The 13,628-nt window shown below is 39.5% G+C and overlaps 1 protein-coding gene across 4 annotated transcripts in view; it reads right to left on the bottom strand.

Moving 5' to 3' along the window:
• Positions 1-13,628, bottom strand: part of Khc-73 (Kinesin heavy chain 73) — a 100,716-nt gene that overhangs the window by 37,949 nt on the left and 49,139 nt on the right. For all 4 annotated transcript variants that reach the window (XM_087360344.1, XM_087360353.1, XM_087360358.1 and 1 more), the window contains exons 8-21: positions 12,807-13,040; positions 10,621-10,711; positions 9,670-9,818; positions 8,589-8,835; positions 6,261-6,407; positions 5,852-6,026; positions 5,392-5,554; positions 4,976-5,122; positions 3,824-3,988; positions 3,215-3,343; positions 2,145-2,367; positions 1,770-1,884; positions 874-1,116; positions 329-462 (exon numbers count right to left, since the gene is read on the bottom strand). In XM_087360344.1, coding sequence (XP_087216470.1) covers positions 329-462; positions 874-1,116; positions 1,770-1,884; positions 2,145-2,367; positions 3,215-3,343; positions 3,824-3,988; positions 4,976-5,122; positions 5,392-5,554; positions 5,852-6,026; positions 6,261-6,407; positions 8,589-8,835; positions 9,670-9,818; positions 10,621-10,711; positions 12,807-13,040 — 2,362 coding nt within the window. The remainder of the gene's footprint in view (positions 1-328; positions 463-873; positions 1,117-1,769; positions 1,885-2,144; positions 2,368-3,214; positions 3,344-3,823; positions 3,989-4,975; positions 5,123-5,391; positions 5,555-5,851; positions 6,027-6,260; positions 6,408-8,588; positions 8,836-9,669; positions 9,819-10,620; positions 10,712-12,806; positions 13,041-13,628) is intronic.

Genomic DNA, 13,628 nt, shown 5'->3' on the forward strand with positions numbered 1-13,628 from the left:
CAGCCAACGTTGTAACACTCTGTAAAGATGAAAAAATCATGAAATGTTTTTAGGAACCTATTGCCTACATCTTTAGGGTAGAAGTGACAATACCACCTTCTTGGGGGCCCTGAAAAGAGAGCACACAAATTAAGTGAAAGACGCAAGAAGCTTGCCAATACGATTCTAAAGAAATTCAGTTCTTTTGGAAAACTACAAACAAGATACACACTGTCATGGAGGATGACACATAGTAACTGACCAGTTTTAATAAGACCCAGAATTAAAATCATGCCACTGGATACCTCTGAAACTTTGCCACATTAATATAGCACCTATGTTGACCTACCTTGTTTGTTGATTAGCCTCTGTATCTGCTGATCAAGATACTGTCGTCGCCTCATCAATGCATCACTCCACTTTTCTCTCAGAACAGCCAAATCTTCCTCCTGGTAAGAATCCAGTGGTTTCTGTAATCTTGACCTACAAAAACGATTCCATAACCAACATCATAACAAAAATTAAACAAGGGCATTTTATGTTAATGGTTTATGAAATAATCACGTACTACATAAACTTCTGCATATGCCACATTTACACAAATATAAGATAATCCCCCTTCTCAACAATCCAAGGAAAAATAATGTTCTTTTCCAGTTCTTAATGAGGAATTAGTATTTTTTTGTCATGACTCGATATAATATTCAGTAACAATCCAATGCAACAAGTACAGCCAAGAACAAGTCCACTTGCACGAGATTTTTATGTACGATCAATCCATAGTGTTATATACAGGAATTCTTTTCTGCTTTCTGGTTATAACAAGATTGACAAGTATTTTTAATATGAAAATATGTATACAATAAAATAAACATATTATTATTCTAAACTTACCTCATGGACACACTGCCAACTGCAATACTAACGATGGATTGACATATAATGGGAAGAGTTCCTGAATTTTGTACTGGTTTCACTCGAACCTGAATTCTTCTCTGCTGACCTTGTCTCAACTGATAAATTCCTCCAGTAAGGATATCAGGTTTTGTCGTCACTTCCACGGCGGAATATTCGCCCTGCTCGTTAAGTTCTTGGATCTCTACCCACAGCTGAATTTTGCGAGTAAGCTCACTCCATCTGGTCAAGAATATAAACTGTCAATATGGCAAATTGTATCACACAATTAAATACGCTTCAGAATGTTCACAATATGATGATGAATAAATCACATAATGAAGAGCTTCTCAATTTAGATACAAAACCGAAAGTAAGAGATCTCTTGGAAGACTTAGGTATAAAATAAAACTTACTCTGCAAGCTTTTTTTTTAAAAAAAAAACACTGTGCCAAGCCACTTCAATGTAACAGTTGTAATATGCCCCAATTTACTTTTATACAGTAAAGATGTACAAGTCTGCAGTTCACAGTTTATTATTATTAGTGTTTTGTCTGACGACAGGTCCATATGAACAGGATCCTTCCATCCTTTTCTCTTCTCGGACTGGGACCTGTTCATATACGTTCTTGGCAGATGATCCAGAAGTGGTTTGCCATTGCCTTCTTCTGTGTGTGAATGGAGTAATTGTTGGGATGCCACGGAGGAAAACTCCGTGTTGCCTAGACCATGGCCTTGCCCAACACAAGTTATAAATTCGGGCACCACCGGGAATCGAACCCGAGACCCCAGGATTACAAGGCCAGCGTTCTAACCGCTAGACCACCGTGGCGGTCAGTTCACAGTATCATTAAATAATACACCATCTGTTATAAAATGGTTTCCATAATACCCACCTGTCTGCTAATGACCGAGCCTTGGCTAGTTGCTGTTGTTCAACTTCCCACCCTTCATTTAACCTGGTAAAACCTGCACAGCGATGACCCCACACTTCAATCGAGAGGGCTCCCTCTGAAAATAAAATATTTATAGACATTGTAACAAATGGTGTACACACTACATCAGGAAATAAAAGAAGGTTATGACAACTGATGTGAGTTGCATTAAAAGTATCTTTACATTAAAAACTATTTTAGATATTACAACACACAAAATTCTGGGAAGAACTCATGAAGCATACTGTGTTCAAACTGCTTCAATCTTTATACCGAGGCAATCAATTAAAAATTACACAATTCAATATTGTACTACCATAAATATTTACAACTCACCAGAACAGTGTTCCAAGAATTCCTCTGTTACAGGAACATCGAAGTCATGCGAGTGATCAAACTTGAAAGTCATAGAGTCACGTCCAGAAGAGCAAGTGACCGGGTACTCTGGATTAACCACAGGTGGCACTGCAATACTATCTGGATGGTTCCAGAATGAATACTGACAGAATACAAAGTTTGAGAGCGAGAGCGGTAAGCCTGTTGCTTGTTTAATTGTCACCTGTTAAAAGAAAAAAAAAATATCCTGATTTATTTAGTGACATGTTGTCAATGGAATTAGTTATAAATCATGACACAATGGAATGTGACAAGCACGATTATGGATTACAAACTGATAATAAAATTAAATAAAGTAATTACAACTGCTATCTGCTTTAAAATGTGCATAGTATGTACAAGATAATGGTTTAGTGTAAAATACTATCTGTTTGATGAAAAGCTCTAGCCACTCTATCAGGAATATGTTGCAGAATTCCGGTAGGGAAATATCCTGGAAAGCGGCCAATTAGAAGACTAAGAATCTGATGAAGCACAGTGATATGAAATGGACTGAACAGATGAGAAATCACATCCATTAGTAGATTTACTTTCAGCAGAGACCTGTATTTACTTTTATTTTTATTTGTAGTGTTCTGTCTGACGACAGGTCCATATGAACAGGATCCTTCCATCCTTTTCTCGGACTGGGACCTGTTCATATACGTTCTTGGCAGATGATCCAGAAGTGGTTTGCCATTGCCTTCTTCTGTGTGTGAATGGAGTAATTGTTGGGATGCCACGGAGAAACCGGAGAAGCCCCCGGAGGAAAACTCCGTGTTGCCTAGACCACGGCCTTGCCCAACACAAGTTATAAATTCGGGCACCGCCAGGAATCGAACCCGAGACCCCAGGATTACAAGGCCAGCGTTCTAACCGCTAGACCACCGTGGCATTGTATTTACTTTACACAACCATAATTATAAAATTTCAAAACATTAATGTTAACATGGGATATACTAAATCTATTCCATATGTCAGGGTATAATATCCATATTGCAGATTGATACTGGAAAAATACTCGTACAAACCCTGATTACAACTTGACTGGAACCTTGTGCTAATTCATCATCTTCTCGTCCACTGTCTCCTGAGCTATCAGATCCAGCCTCACACATCCTGTCCTGCGGAAAGCTGCCTGCCACCCGACTAAGCTCCACCTAGGAAAGATATGCACATTGTGGTAGTTTTTCTTGTGCACATGTCTTCAAAAATATCTATTACCTGATTACCAGTTACTGGTATTATTTACTTGGAAAAAACAAATTATTGTGAGACAATGACCGCCAAAATGCGATGAAACAAGGACAAAAAATATATTTAAATGCATTACCTGATTAACAACATAAATAATATTTTTCTGTAGAAGTATTTTGTCAATAAATCTGATTCTTTATTACATATCATTTTCAAGAAAAGCAGTGCACATTTTATTCAGGGATGCACTGTGCTTTGATAAATAAAATAATATAACAAAGAATGCATTTGGAAAATATGTATACGTCTACAAAGAGTTTTTCTTTCATCTGTTCGTGTTATAAAAATATTTTAAGTGATCTGAAAAAATACACCCTACTCTTCTTGTTGGAAATTCATGAAAGTAAAATTAAGGTCGTCAGCAAACTGTAACAGAAGCTCACCTGTAACCTTCCCGCTACCTCCCCCTGCTGGCTGATGATGGGTGTATGATAATCAAGCCGCACATCATGGAACAAAACTTCAAGGAATATGTTGGCAACACCAATGAGATTATGGTTCTCCTGAGACTCATAGAAGGGATCTACACTCTTCTGAGGGGCTTCATCCTATAAGAAAATAACAAACGTTTGTACCAGCCTGTGGACTAATAACATTAACCGAATGCTGAAACATTTAAAATCAATTAATTCTGATACTCTCTGACCAGATAATTTGAATGCCCTTTCACTATGTTAAGCTTGTCAGCAGACCCTTATAATTTTACTATGCTCTACTCCTACATGCACTGGAATATTAGACAGGGAGATATAAAATTACTAAAAATCGAAGAGAAACATTTTGTTTTACTCTAAGAAGTAAATTAATGTGAATGGTCCTGAATTCAGAGGACAAAAATGTTTATTCAGGCTCTTTTAATTAAAGTGTTTGATTTAATATAATTAATTTTGTGAGACTTCCGTTTCTCACAGTAGCAGAAAACCAGACTACATGGAACAACCACACAGAAGACGGGCATCTGCATAATTAATTTTTGTGGATTTCATATTTGTTCTGTACCAATGAACTGAGAGGATCTATTTTTCCTTAATATCAATTACAGAATACAGTTAGTTGGTGATTTACCATGTTAAAATCACACGGATGATTTTCAGTAATATCATCTCATATGGTAAAAAAGTAAAAGTAAAGTTTGTCCCACTATACACCATGTAGGCGCTTGGGAGGAGAGGAAGTATAGCTCCTCTCTTCCTTGACCTCGGCACTAGATGGGGGTGAGTGGTCAGCATCACGCCCCGGCCGGCTTTACCCCCGGGAAAGGACCCCGGTACCCATTGTAGAGGAGGCTGGGTGGGCCCCAGAGCCGGTCTGGACGCAGAGGCTAGAGGAAAAATCCTCTGCCCCCGTCGGGGATCGAACCCCGGTCGTCCAGCCCATAGCCAGTCACTATACTGACTGAGCTATCCCGGCTCCATCTCATATGGTAATTTATAGTATTAATAATATTTTTATATAATTAATGGCTTTTCATAATATGAAACACTATAATTCAGAAAGTAAGGTTCCCACTGGAACATGCAACATAAAACTCTCACCGTGAGCGGAACATTCTTCTCTTCCTTCTCTTCGTAGAGGTCACGCATGTCTATTAACTTGTTCTCCAGCTTTTCCATTGACCACACCTGACTTGCCAGACCCTTCCGTTTCACTAATATTGCAGGTTCACTCACAAATGCTCCACGCTAAAATACAAGAATAATCATAGGAGAACTGAGGGTTTCATAGCGACAAAGATGTCTGCCTTACCTGTCAAAAGCCATCAGTCAATTTCTACTGCACTACATCCCAGATGACAATCATCTTAAAGGCTCCAGACACTTTTCATCTCAGCAGCAGATAAGGATGAGTGTTCAGTTTCAAGGAGCAGCAGCTTAATGAGACTTGAGAGGACTCTAAAGCCAATATAGACATTAACGTTATGTATTCAGTTCACAAAATATTATACGCTCACCTTGCGATTGGGACTGAGGTTAGCAGGAGGTATTTGCAGCGTTACACTGAAAGTTGTTTGTCTTCCCATTTCTTCAGCCAAGAAGTTTGCTTCTTGAACTAAAGCATTCGCTCGAAGAATGTCAGCTTTCAACTGACCCAAACTCCTTTTGAACATCTCATCTCTGAAAATCAAGTATATTTTCTGCTATAGTAAGGATTAGAAATATTACATTTCATAAAATGTGTCTGTGACTGATAATTCAAAAATATCAAAAAGCTTTTACAAGCACTGTGGACTTTGCAATTGATTTAAGCTTTCTTACTTTCGATAAATGAACAAAGAAATAACTTCTTTATCATTGGTATAAATGGTATGATATTGGATTTTTCCTATTAGGTAACATAAACATTGTTAAAAGTTTTATTTTATCTTTTAACGAAGTTAACAAAATTTTCACTTTTAACAGCAATGTGCTCACCTCTCCTGAGCCCATTTCTCCACTCTCATCTGTGTGGTGGGTGTGCAGGGCGTAATCTTTCCCAGCCGAAATGGATCAAATGGCACATAGGGCGAGTAAGGTGTAGATGGCGAGAGAATATTACGCAACTGCTGGAACTGTCGCTCATATTCTTGACGTTGTTTCTCCAATGCAACTAGTCACCACAATGAAATTCCACATACATTTGTACAATGCACTGATAAAATTAACGCTTATCACTTTTTATGCTAGAGCATCAAATGTTTATCAACCTTGGTTGATAACTGTTATGTTCCTGGCACAGCAGTGAATCTCCACCATTTCAAATTAGCTAACAACTCTTAATCATCTACACAGCATCATACCTCGGATTACCATACTTCTAACAAGAGCCCAGTTTAGAACATACCTTGCTTGTCTTCCTCGTGTTGTTTTTCAAGTCGAGCGATGGCAGTCTGTATTGGGTCATTGCTAAGTTCATTCAGCATCAGTTCCTCACGGGCAAAGTTGTAGTCAATCGTCTGTGCAGGGGTCTGTGGTTCAGAAGCCATCGTTGCTAAAAAAAAAAAAAAAAGTGTAATATTAATGACCATTATTACAAACTTTATAATTATGACCATTGTATGCTGTGCCATGCTCAAGCAGTTAGATATGCTGGCTTTGCACCATGGAAGCTTAGGTTCAATCCTGAGTGACTTCAAATGAGATGAGTGGCAGATTACGTGACATTGGAGTAGGTTCTTCTCAAGAGTTCTTCGGTTATTCCGTTCTAATAATCGCTTCGTTGTTCCACCACACTCATACAACGTTGCCCAACATTCTACAAAATCTAAATAGTTCAAAATCTGTTGCAATAACACTGCCATCTTTTTCACCCATTTCATCATCTCATCAACATGTGTAAGACTTGAGGTTCTCACAGCGGTGAGTATGAAGATTTCCGTCTTCTGGGTTGTTAACCAACGTTTCAGAGGTCATACTGCCTCCATCATCAGGGCGATGAGTATGAAGATTTCCGTCTTCTGGGTTGTTGCGCTGTGTAGTCTGGTCGATGTTAACCAACGTTTCAGAGGTCATACTGCCTCCGTCATCAGAGCGATGAGTATGAAGATTTCCGTCTTCTGGGTTGTTGCGCTGTGTAGTCTGGTCGATGTTTACCAACGTTTCAGAGGTCATACTGCCTCCGTCATCAGAGCGATGAGTATGAAGATTTCCGTCTTCTGGGTTGTTGCGCTGTGTAGTCTGGTCGATGTTAACCAACGTTTCAGAGGTCATACTGCCTCCGTCATCAGAGCGATGAGTATGAAGATTTCCGTCTTCTGGGTTGTTGCGCTGTGTAGTCTGGTCGATGTTTACCAACGTTTCAGAGGTCATACTGCCTCCATCATCAGGGCGATAAGTATGAAGATTTCCGTCTTCTGGGTTGTTGCGCTGTGTAGTCTGGTCGATGTTAACCAACGTTTCAGAGGTCATACTGCCTCCGTCATCAGGGCGATGAGTATGAAGATTTCTGTCTTCTGGGTTGTTGCGCTGTGTAGTCTGGTCGATGTTAACCAACGTTTCGGAGGTCATACTGCCTCCGTCATCAGGGCGATCAGTATGAAGATTTCTGTCTTCTGGGTTGTTGCGCTGTGTAGTCTGGTCGATGTTTACCAACGTTTCGGAGGTCATACTGCCTCCGTCATCAGAGTATGAAGATTTCTGTCTTCTGGGTTGTTGCGCTGTGTAGTCTGGTCGATGTTTACCAACGTTTCAGAGGTCATACTGCCTCCATCATCAGGGCGATTAGTATAAAGATTTCTGTCTTCTGGGTTGTTGCGCTGTGTAGTCTGGTCGATGTTAACCAACGTTTCGGAGGTCATACTGCCTCCGTCATCAGGGCGATGAGTATGAAGATTTCTGTCTTCTGGGTTGTTGCGCTGTGTAGTCTGGTCGATGTTTACCAACGTTTCAGAGGTCATACTGCCTCCGTCATCAGAGTATGAAGATTTCTGTCTTCTGGGTTGTTGCGCTGTGTAGTCTGGTCGATGTTTACCAACGTTTCAGAGGTCATACTGCCTCCGTCATCAGAGTATGAAGATTTCTGTCTTCTGGGTTGTTGCGCTGTGTAGTCTGGTCGATGTTAACCAACGTTTCATCGCCCTGATGACGGAGGCAGTATGACCTCTGAAACGTTGGTTAACATCGACCAGACTACACAGCGCAACAACCCAGAAGACGGAAATCTTCATACTCATCGCCCTGATGATGGAGGCAGTATGACCTCTGAAACGTAGGTTAACATCGACCAGACTACACAGCGCAACAACCCAGAAGACGGAAATCTTCATCAACATGTGTTGTTCCTTTATTACACTGTTGCTGCATGAGTATTTTTCAGAGTTTATTATATTTGCTACATATGCCTCCCCCCCCCCCCCAACTCAAGAATATAAATTTGTTATCTTTCTACTTTGTTTGATACTACTACTATTTATTATTATTATCATCATCATCAAAATATTGCTAGTCTGCTAATTTTTTTCAATTAATACATAATTATATGAACAAAAGAACAACAAAGAATGGAGAAATCATATGAAACCAATTTATGGGCACACAACATTACATGATTCAGTAAGCCACAATATTGTAAACTACAGTTTAGAATGGTGCCAGGTGGAGAAGATTGAAAAATGTTAGTTACTTGCTACATGACTACTCATACAGAAGTGACAATTCCGACGTAAAATGCTACCTGCTGATTTGGGACAATTGACTCTGAAGAAGTGATGATTTCCCCAAAGTATTCTGTCTCCGTGATGCAGAGGAATCCTCTCAGTGACAGGCAGACCATTGACATATGACCGAGCATTTTGGAGGGGTTCCATGAATAGTCCACCATCCTCTATAGCTATAACACAATGCTCTGGCTGAATTCCAAGCCCTGAGAGCTGAATATCCTGCTCCATAGGCGCTTCTCGCCCTCCTACGAAAGTTCGTTCCTGTGCACACAAAAACAACAGAGTTTATGAGATGATAATGTTGCGTCATATTGTGTTGAATATATACTTGCTCAATTTTATTAGTCTAATCACAATAAAATATTATAATTAAATGTTAAAATATTATTACAATTAACATTTAAATATTTAAAATATATATATTAAAATGATGCTCTCATCGAAATGTTCGATTCACATTAGAGCATCACCTTTTACACTACATGTTTCAGTTCTAAATGAACCATCTTCAGGTGTATAATCCATATAAACTGAAATGTAATATCCTAAGTGCAATCCTTCGTCAGATGTCCATCAAATATCAGAAAGTTTTCCTCTTCCAGACCAGAGCAAGAACAGAGTTTATATTACTTGAGTGAAGTTTCAAATATCTTTCGGTAGCTACATAATTTCTTTCAGAGAGCAGAATGCACTGTAAAGAATATGATGAACTGAGTTAGAGTGTGTATGTCACGAAGTAAAATCCCAGGATCAAATCACAATATAACAATAGCCATAAATGCTTTTAAAGTGTATCAAAGTTCAATACTTCAGAATGACAGTAAAAAATAAAAACTGTATTACTAATTAAATTACCATTCATTTCAGAACCTTTCAGAACAATTCTACCCATGCTCTTACATGGATGTCAAAACCTTAAATCTTTCACTCTAACAGAAGAAGACATTGACAGTAATAACAAACAAATCCTGAGGAGAGGTATTCTAAATAAGAAAAGCGAAGATTTTATGTTCACAGCAAAAATCTATAACTACACAAATTAAGATGCAAATTCTGGAATCCCCCACAATACACTTTGAGAATTATGTTAAATACCTTAAGATAGTAGACTAGCAGTTCATTGAGTGATGGATCAGCATTTAGGTTAACCAGGTAGTACTTATTCTTCTCCACTTTTATGCCTGATGCTTGCACACTGATTCCCATCTTCTCAAGTGCCTGCTGTCTCTCGTGCTGGAGGCGTTCTGAACAAATAACAATATATTTTTTCCTCTAATAAAGGCTCCACAAATCCTTGCCCCTACACTGTCACGGCGGACCTTACACTATAAATGTCTTGTTTAAATCGTCTGAGTACCACAGGCAATTTAATTTAATGATCACCTCCTTCCAAATCCTTAAATGCTAACCGTTCATGGTCACCTTGCAGTCTCATTATATACTATATATTATAATAAATAACTTATGCGTATGAAATAGCATCATTAATAACCCAAAAATCAGTTTATGTATTTAATACACACACACACACATATGCATGATACAAAAAGTTCAGGTATCACTGATAACTTTTTATTTGCAACAGTAAACAAAACACAAACTAACTTTTAAGAATGATTTTTGCCTTGGAGTCTTAACTGAATGCTAATGTGAATAACAGTTCCTGCATAAACCAACTGGAAATTAAGAGGTAAAATATCCTGAACTTTGGTTGGTACTTTCAAGGAGTTAAGATATGCACTAAACCCAAATTGGGTTGGGTCATATTGATACTTCATAATACGCAGTTGTACAACGAATGAAAATTGTAAAGACACATTAATGGGTGCAAAACTTTTACTTGTGTCAAAATTTTAAGGGTTTAATTCGTTTTATTTTGGAGTTACTATGAATTATACATGCATTAAGAGAAAGTAAAAACTGTGCAAATAAAATTTTATTAATACTGTCAAATCACCAAATTCAAATTCTATATGGGCCATACTTTGCTCATCCCTCTTCCATAGGATAAGAAAAATTATATCACATTCATGTCAAACAACTCACCTGTTTTCTGAAGCTTCTCTTCCCACGTCTGTGACATCTCTTTCATCAACTTTTCACTTTCACTCAGCTTTTCTGTGAGATCCACCCGTTGCTGTAACATAGTCACATTGGCCCAGTATTACACAATGTGAGATTCTGCATTTAACACTTGCTGTGAGAGAAACTGGTAACCTTGAAAATAAGGCAAAAGACCAAGTTCGTCATGTACGAGGTGCGATCGGAAAGTTTCTATACTGCGTCTATAAAAACCCGTACACTTATCTCAGGTATTAAATTCATCCATCACCCTCGAAGTAGTTCCCCTGGGAGTGAACACAACGATCCCAGCGCTGCTGCCAAGCCTGGAAGCATCCCTGGAAATCTTTCTTTGTCAGCCTGTCAAGCACCATCTGCGATTCTGCCTGAACCTCTTCTATCGTCTCAAATCTCCTTCCCTTTAGCTGAATTTTCATCTTTGGGAAGAGGAAGAAGTCACACGGCGAATAAGGAGGGTGCGGGATGACGGCCATGGTGTTTGAGGCCAAAAACTGCCGAACTTTGAGGGCGGTGTGCGCTGGCGCGTTGTCATGATGCGTCGCATGTGGAGTTCTTCCTTTAGAATCAGCTGACAGGTCCCATAGCCTATCCCAACAATGTCGCACAAGTCGTTGATGGTACGACGCCGATCTTCGTGAATGGCCTGCCGAATCTTCGTAACATATTCGGGCGTTGTTCTCGAAGATGGTCGTCAAGAACGCTCGTCATCATCGACAGAGGTTCGGCCATTTTTAAAACGTGAATGCCACACAAAAGTTTGTGCACGACCCATTGCGGACTCCCCAAATGCTTGCTTTAGCATTTCATAGGTTTCCGTAGCTGTTTTGGCGAGTCTTTGGCAAAATTTGATGCACACGCCATTCCGAAATCGCAGGAGGGTCGGTGTAATGCACTACCAAAACGCCCGTAACTAAGAAACAAATGCTAATTCGATGATGCCGGCTGGCACACTGATTCACTATGAATCTAGGCCGCACCCCATAAAGGCAGAAGCTCGTACTACATCCGGTTCGCCCGCTATTCACACAGTCTGGAAACTTTCCGATCGCACCTCGTATATACTTCCAGATTTTTCAATAACATGTACTGTGTGAAGTCAGCCAGTCAGCCGCCTATAGAACCATCAGCTATTGACATTTAACAAGAAATAATGAGTAAGTTGATAGAGCATGCACTTGGAATATACCCAGTTCAAACCCCATCCACATTACTAACTTGACAAAAATTTCTCATTGTTTTCGTAACACTTTGAGCTGAATGCAGAAACATAACTCTGAAATTGACCATAACAGCCTCAAAATCTTCATCTATTTACCATTCATAATTACCTCCTGGAAGCATAATCACGACGGACGCTCTATGCACCAAGGAAGTAAAGGCAAGGAGAGCCATGGCCAAGGCAGCTTTCGTCAAGAAGAGGATACTTCTCACTAGCAAGTTGGGCTTGGAGATGAAGGAGAAACTAGTGAAGTGTTACGTATGGAGCAGAGACTTGGACACTCAGGAAGAAGGAACAGAAATACGTGGAGAGTTTTGAAATGTGGTGTTGGAGAAGAATAGAGAAGATCAGGTGGACGGATCGAGTGACCAACGAAGAAGTATTGAGTAGAGTCAACGAGCAAAGAAGCATTCTGCAGGCGATTACACGAAGGAAAGCTAACTGGCTGGGACATATTATGAGAAGGAATGGATTACTGAGTGATATCATCGAAGGCCAGGTTGAAGGAAAGCGAGGACTGGGAAGAAGATTGATACAGCTAACCGACGACCTTAAACAAGGAAAGAAGATGACGTTCCAGGAATTAAAGCGAGAAGCCGAGAATAGGGACAACTGGAGAGCTCTGTTTGGGCAGAGCAATGGACCTGTCGTAAGACAGAACACTGAATAATAATAATTACCTCCTTAACTCATTCAGTGCTATATGATTGCCATCACAACAGCTTTGATAAATAACCTAATATTAATGCAGTCTTAAAAAAAAAAAAAGGAGAGAATAACAAACACTCAAATTTGGTGTAGCACAAAGGTTGGTTCTTTGCACTTAAGGTGAGTAGTGCATAAACCACAGAAGTATGAAACTGCCTTCTTAATCGAACATGTTAACACAGATATACATAATTAAATTAACGTAACTCAGTACACTGCTCACCTCTTTATGACCTTCTGATGCTGTTGCATTTTTAAGCATCTCCTTCAGAGCTTCAACTTCTTGTCTAAGTTCTCTGATAATCCTTGCATTTGGATCTTCATTAACAACTGCATGGTTGACAATACGTTTGGCTCTGTCTGCATATCGTAAAGTAGATAAAGTTTCTTCATAGTTGTCCGCTGCAGGAGAAATTGTTGCTACCATCACAGTCTTGCTGTTACCTCCAAGATTGTCCTTTACGATGACAACATTAATAATTAGGTAAACACATGACATGAAAATTAAAAACATAAACAGCACAGAACATTCTCAAGCATAAATACAAATATCCTTCCTTGTTTCTTTCATTGCTCCACTTAATGGTACCTGCACCTTGTCGCGGTGGGGGGGGGCTTGAATACCTCAGTGACCCCAAGAGCTACTGGTAGGGCCTCCCTAGCCAGACTTGGTCGAGGGGGAGAGGTCAGACTAAGACAGGTACCCTGGGCATCCAGGTTGGGGGTTGGTCGCAAGGCTAACAACCTTTCACCGTAAAAAGGAAGATGTTTCGAAACCTCAATCAAAGCCTCGGACAGACGGACCTAACAGAGGACCGAATGGAAGAGGAGAATTGAGGAGGCCATGGACCGAATACGGACCAGAGAGCCATAGAAGAAGAAGAAGAATAAGTTTCTTTCATTGTAGAGAAATGTTTTTACAGCCAAGATTAACTAACGTTACACTCATACAATGTAGAGCCTTAACATTTCAAATATCAAACACAAAATCCATCTTCAGAAAAATAACTCTACCAAATTTAAAATCATGGAATCAAGTCATACA

The sequence above is a fragment of the Zootermopsis nevadensis genome, unplaced genomic scaffold (genome assembly GCF_977971745.1).
Source record: "Zootermopsis nevadensis isolate Lab colony 2312 unplaced genomic scaffold, Znev_1.0 Znev_ptg000003l, whole genome shotgun sequence".
Lineage (NCBI taxonomy): Eukaryota > Metazoa > Arthropoda > Insecta > Blattodea > Termopsidae > Zootermopsis > Zootermopsis nevadensis.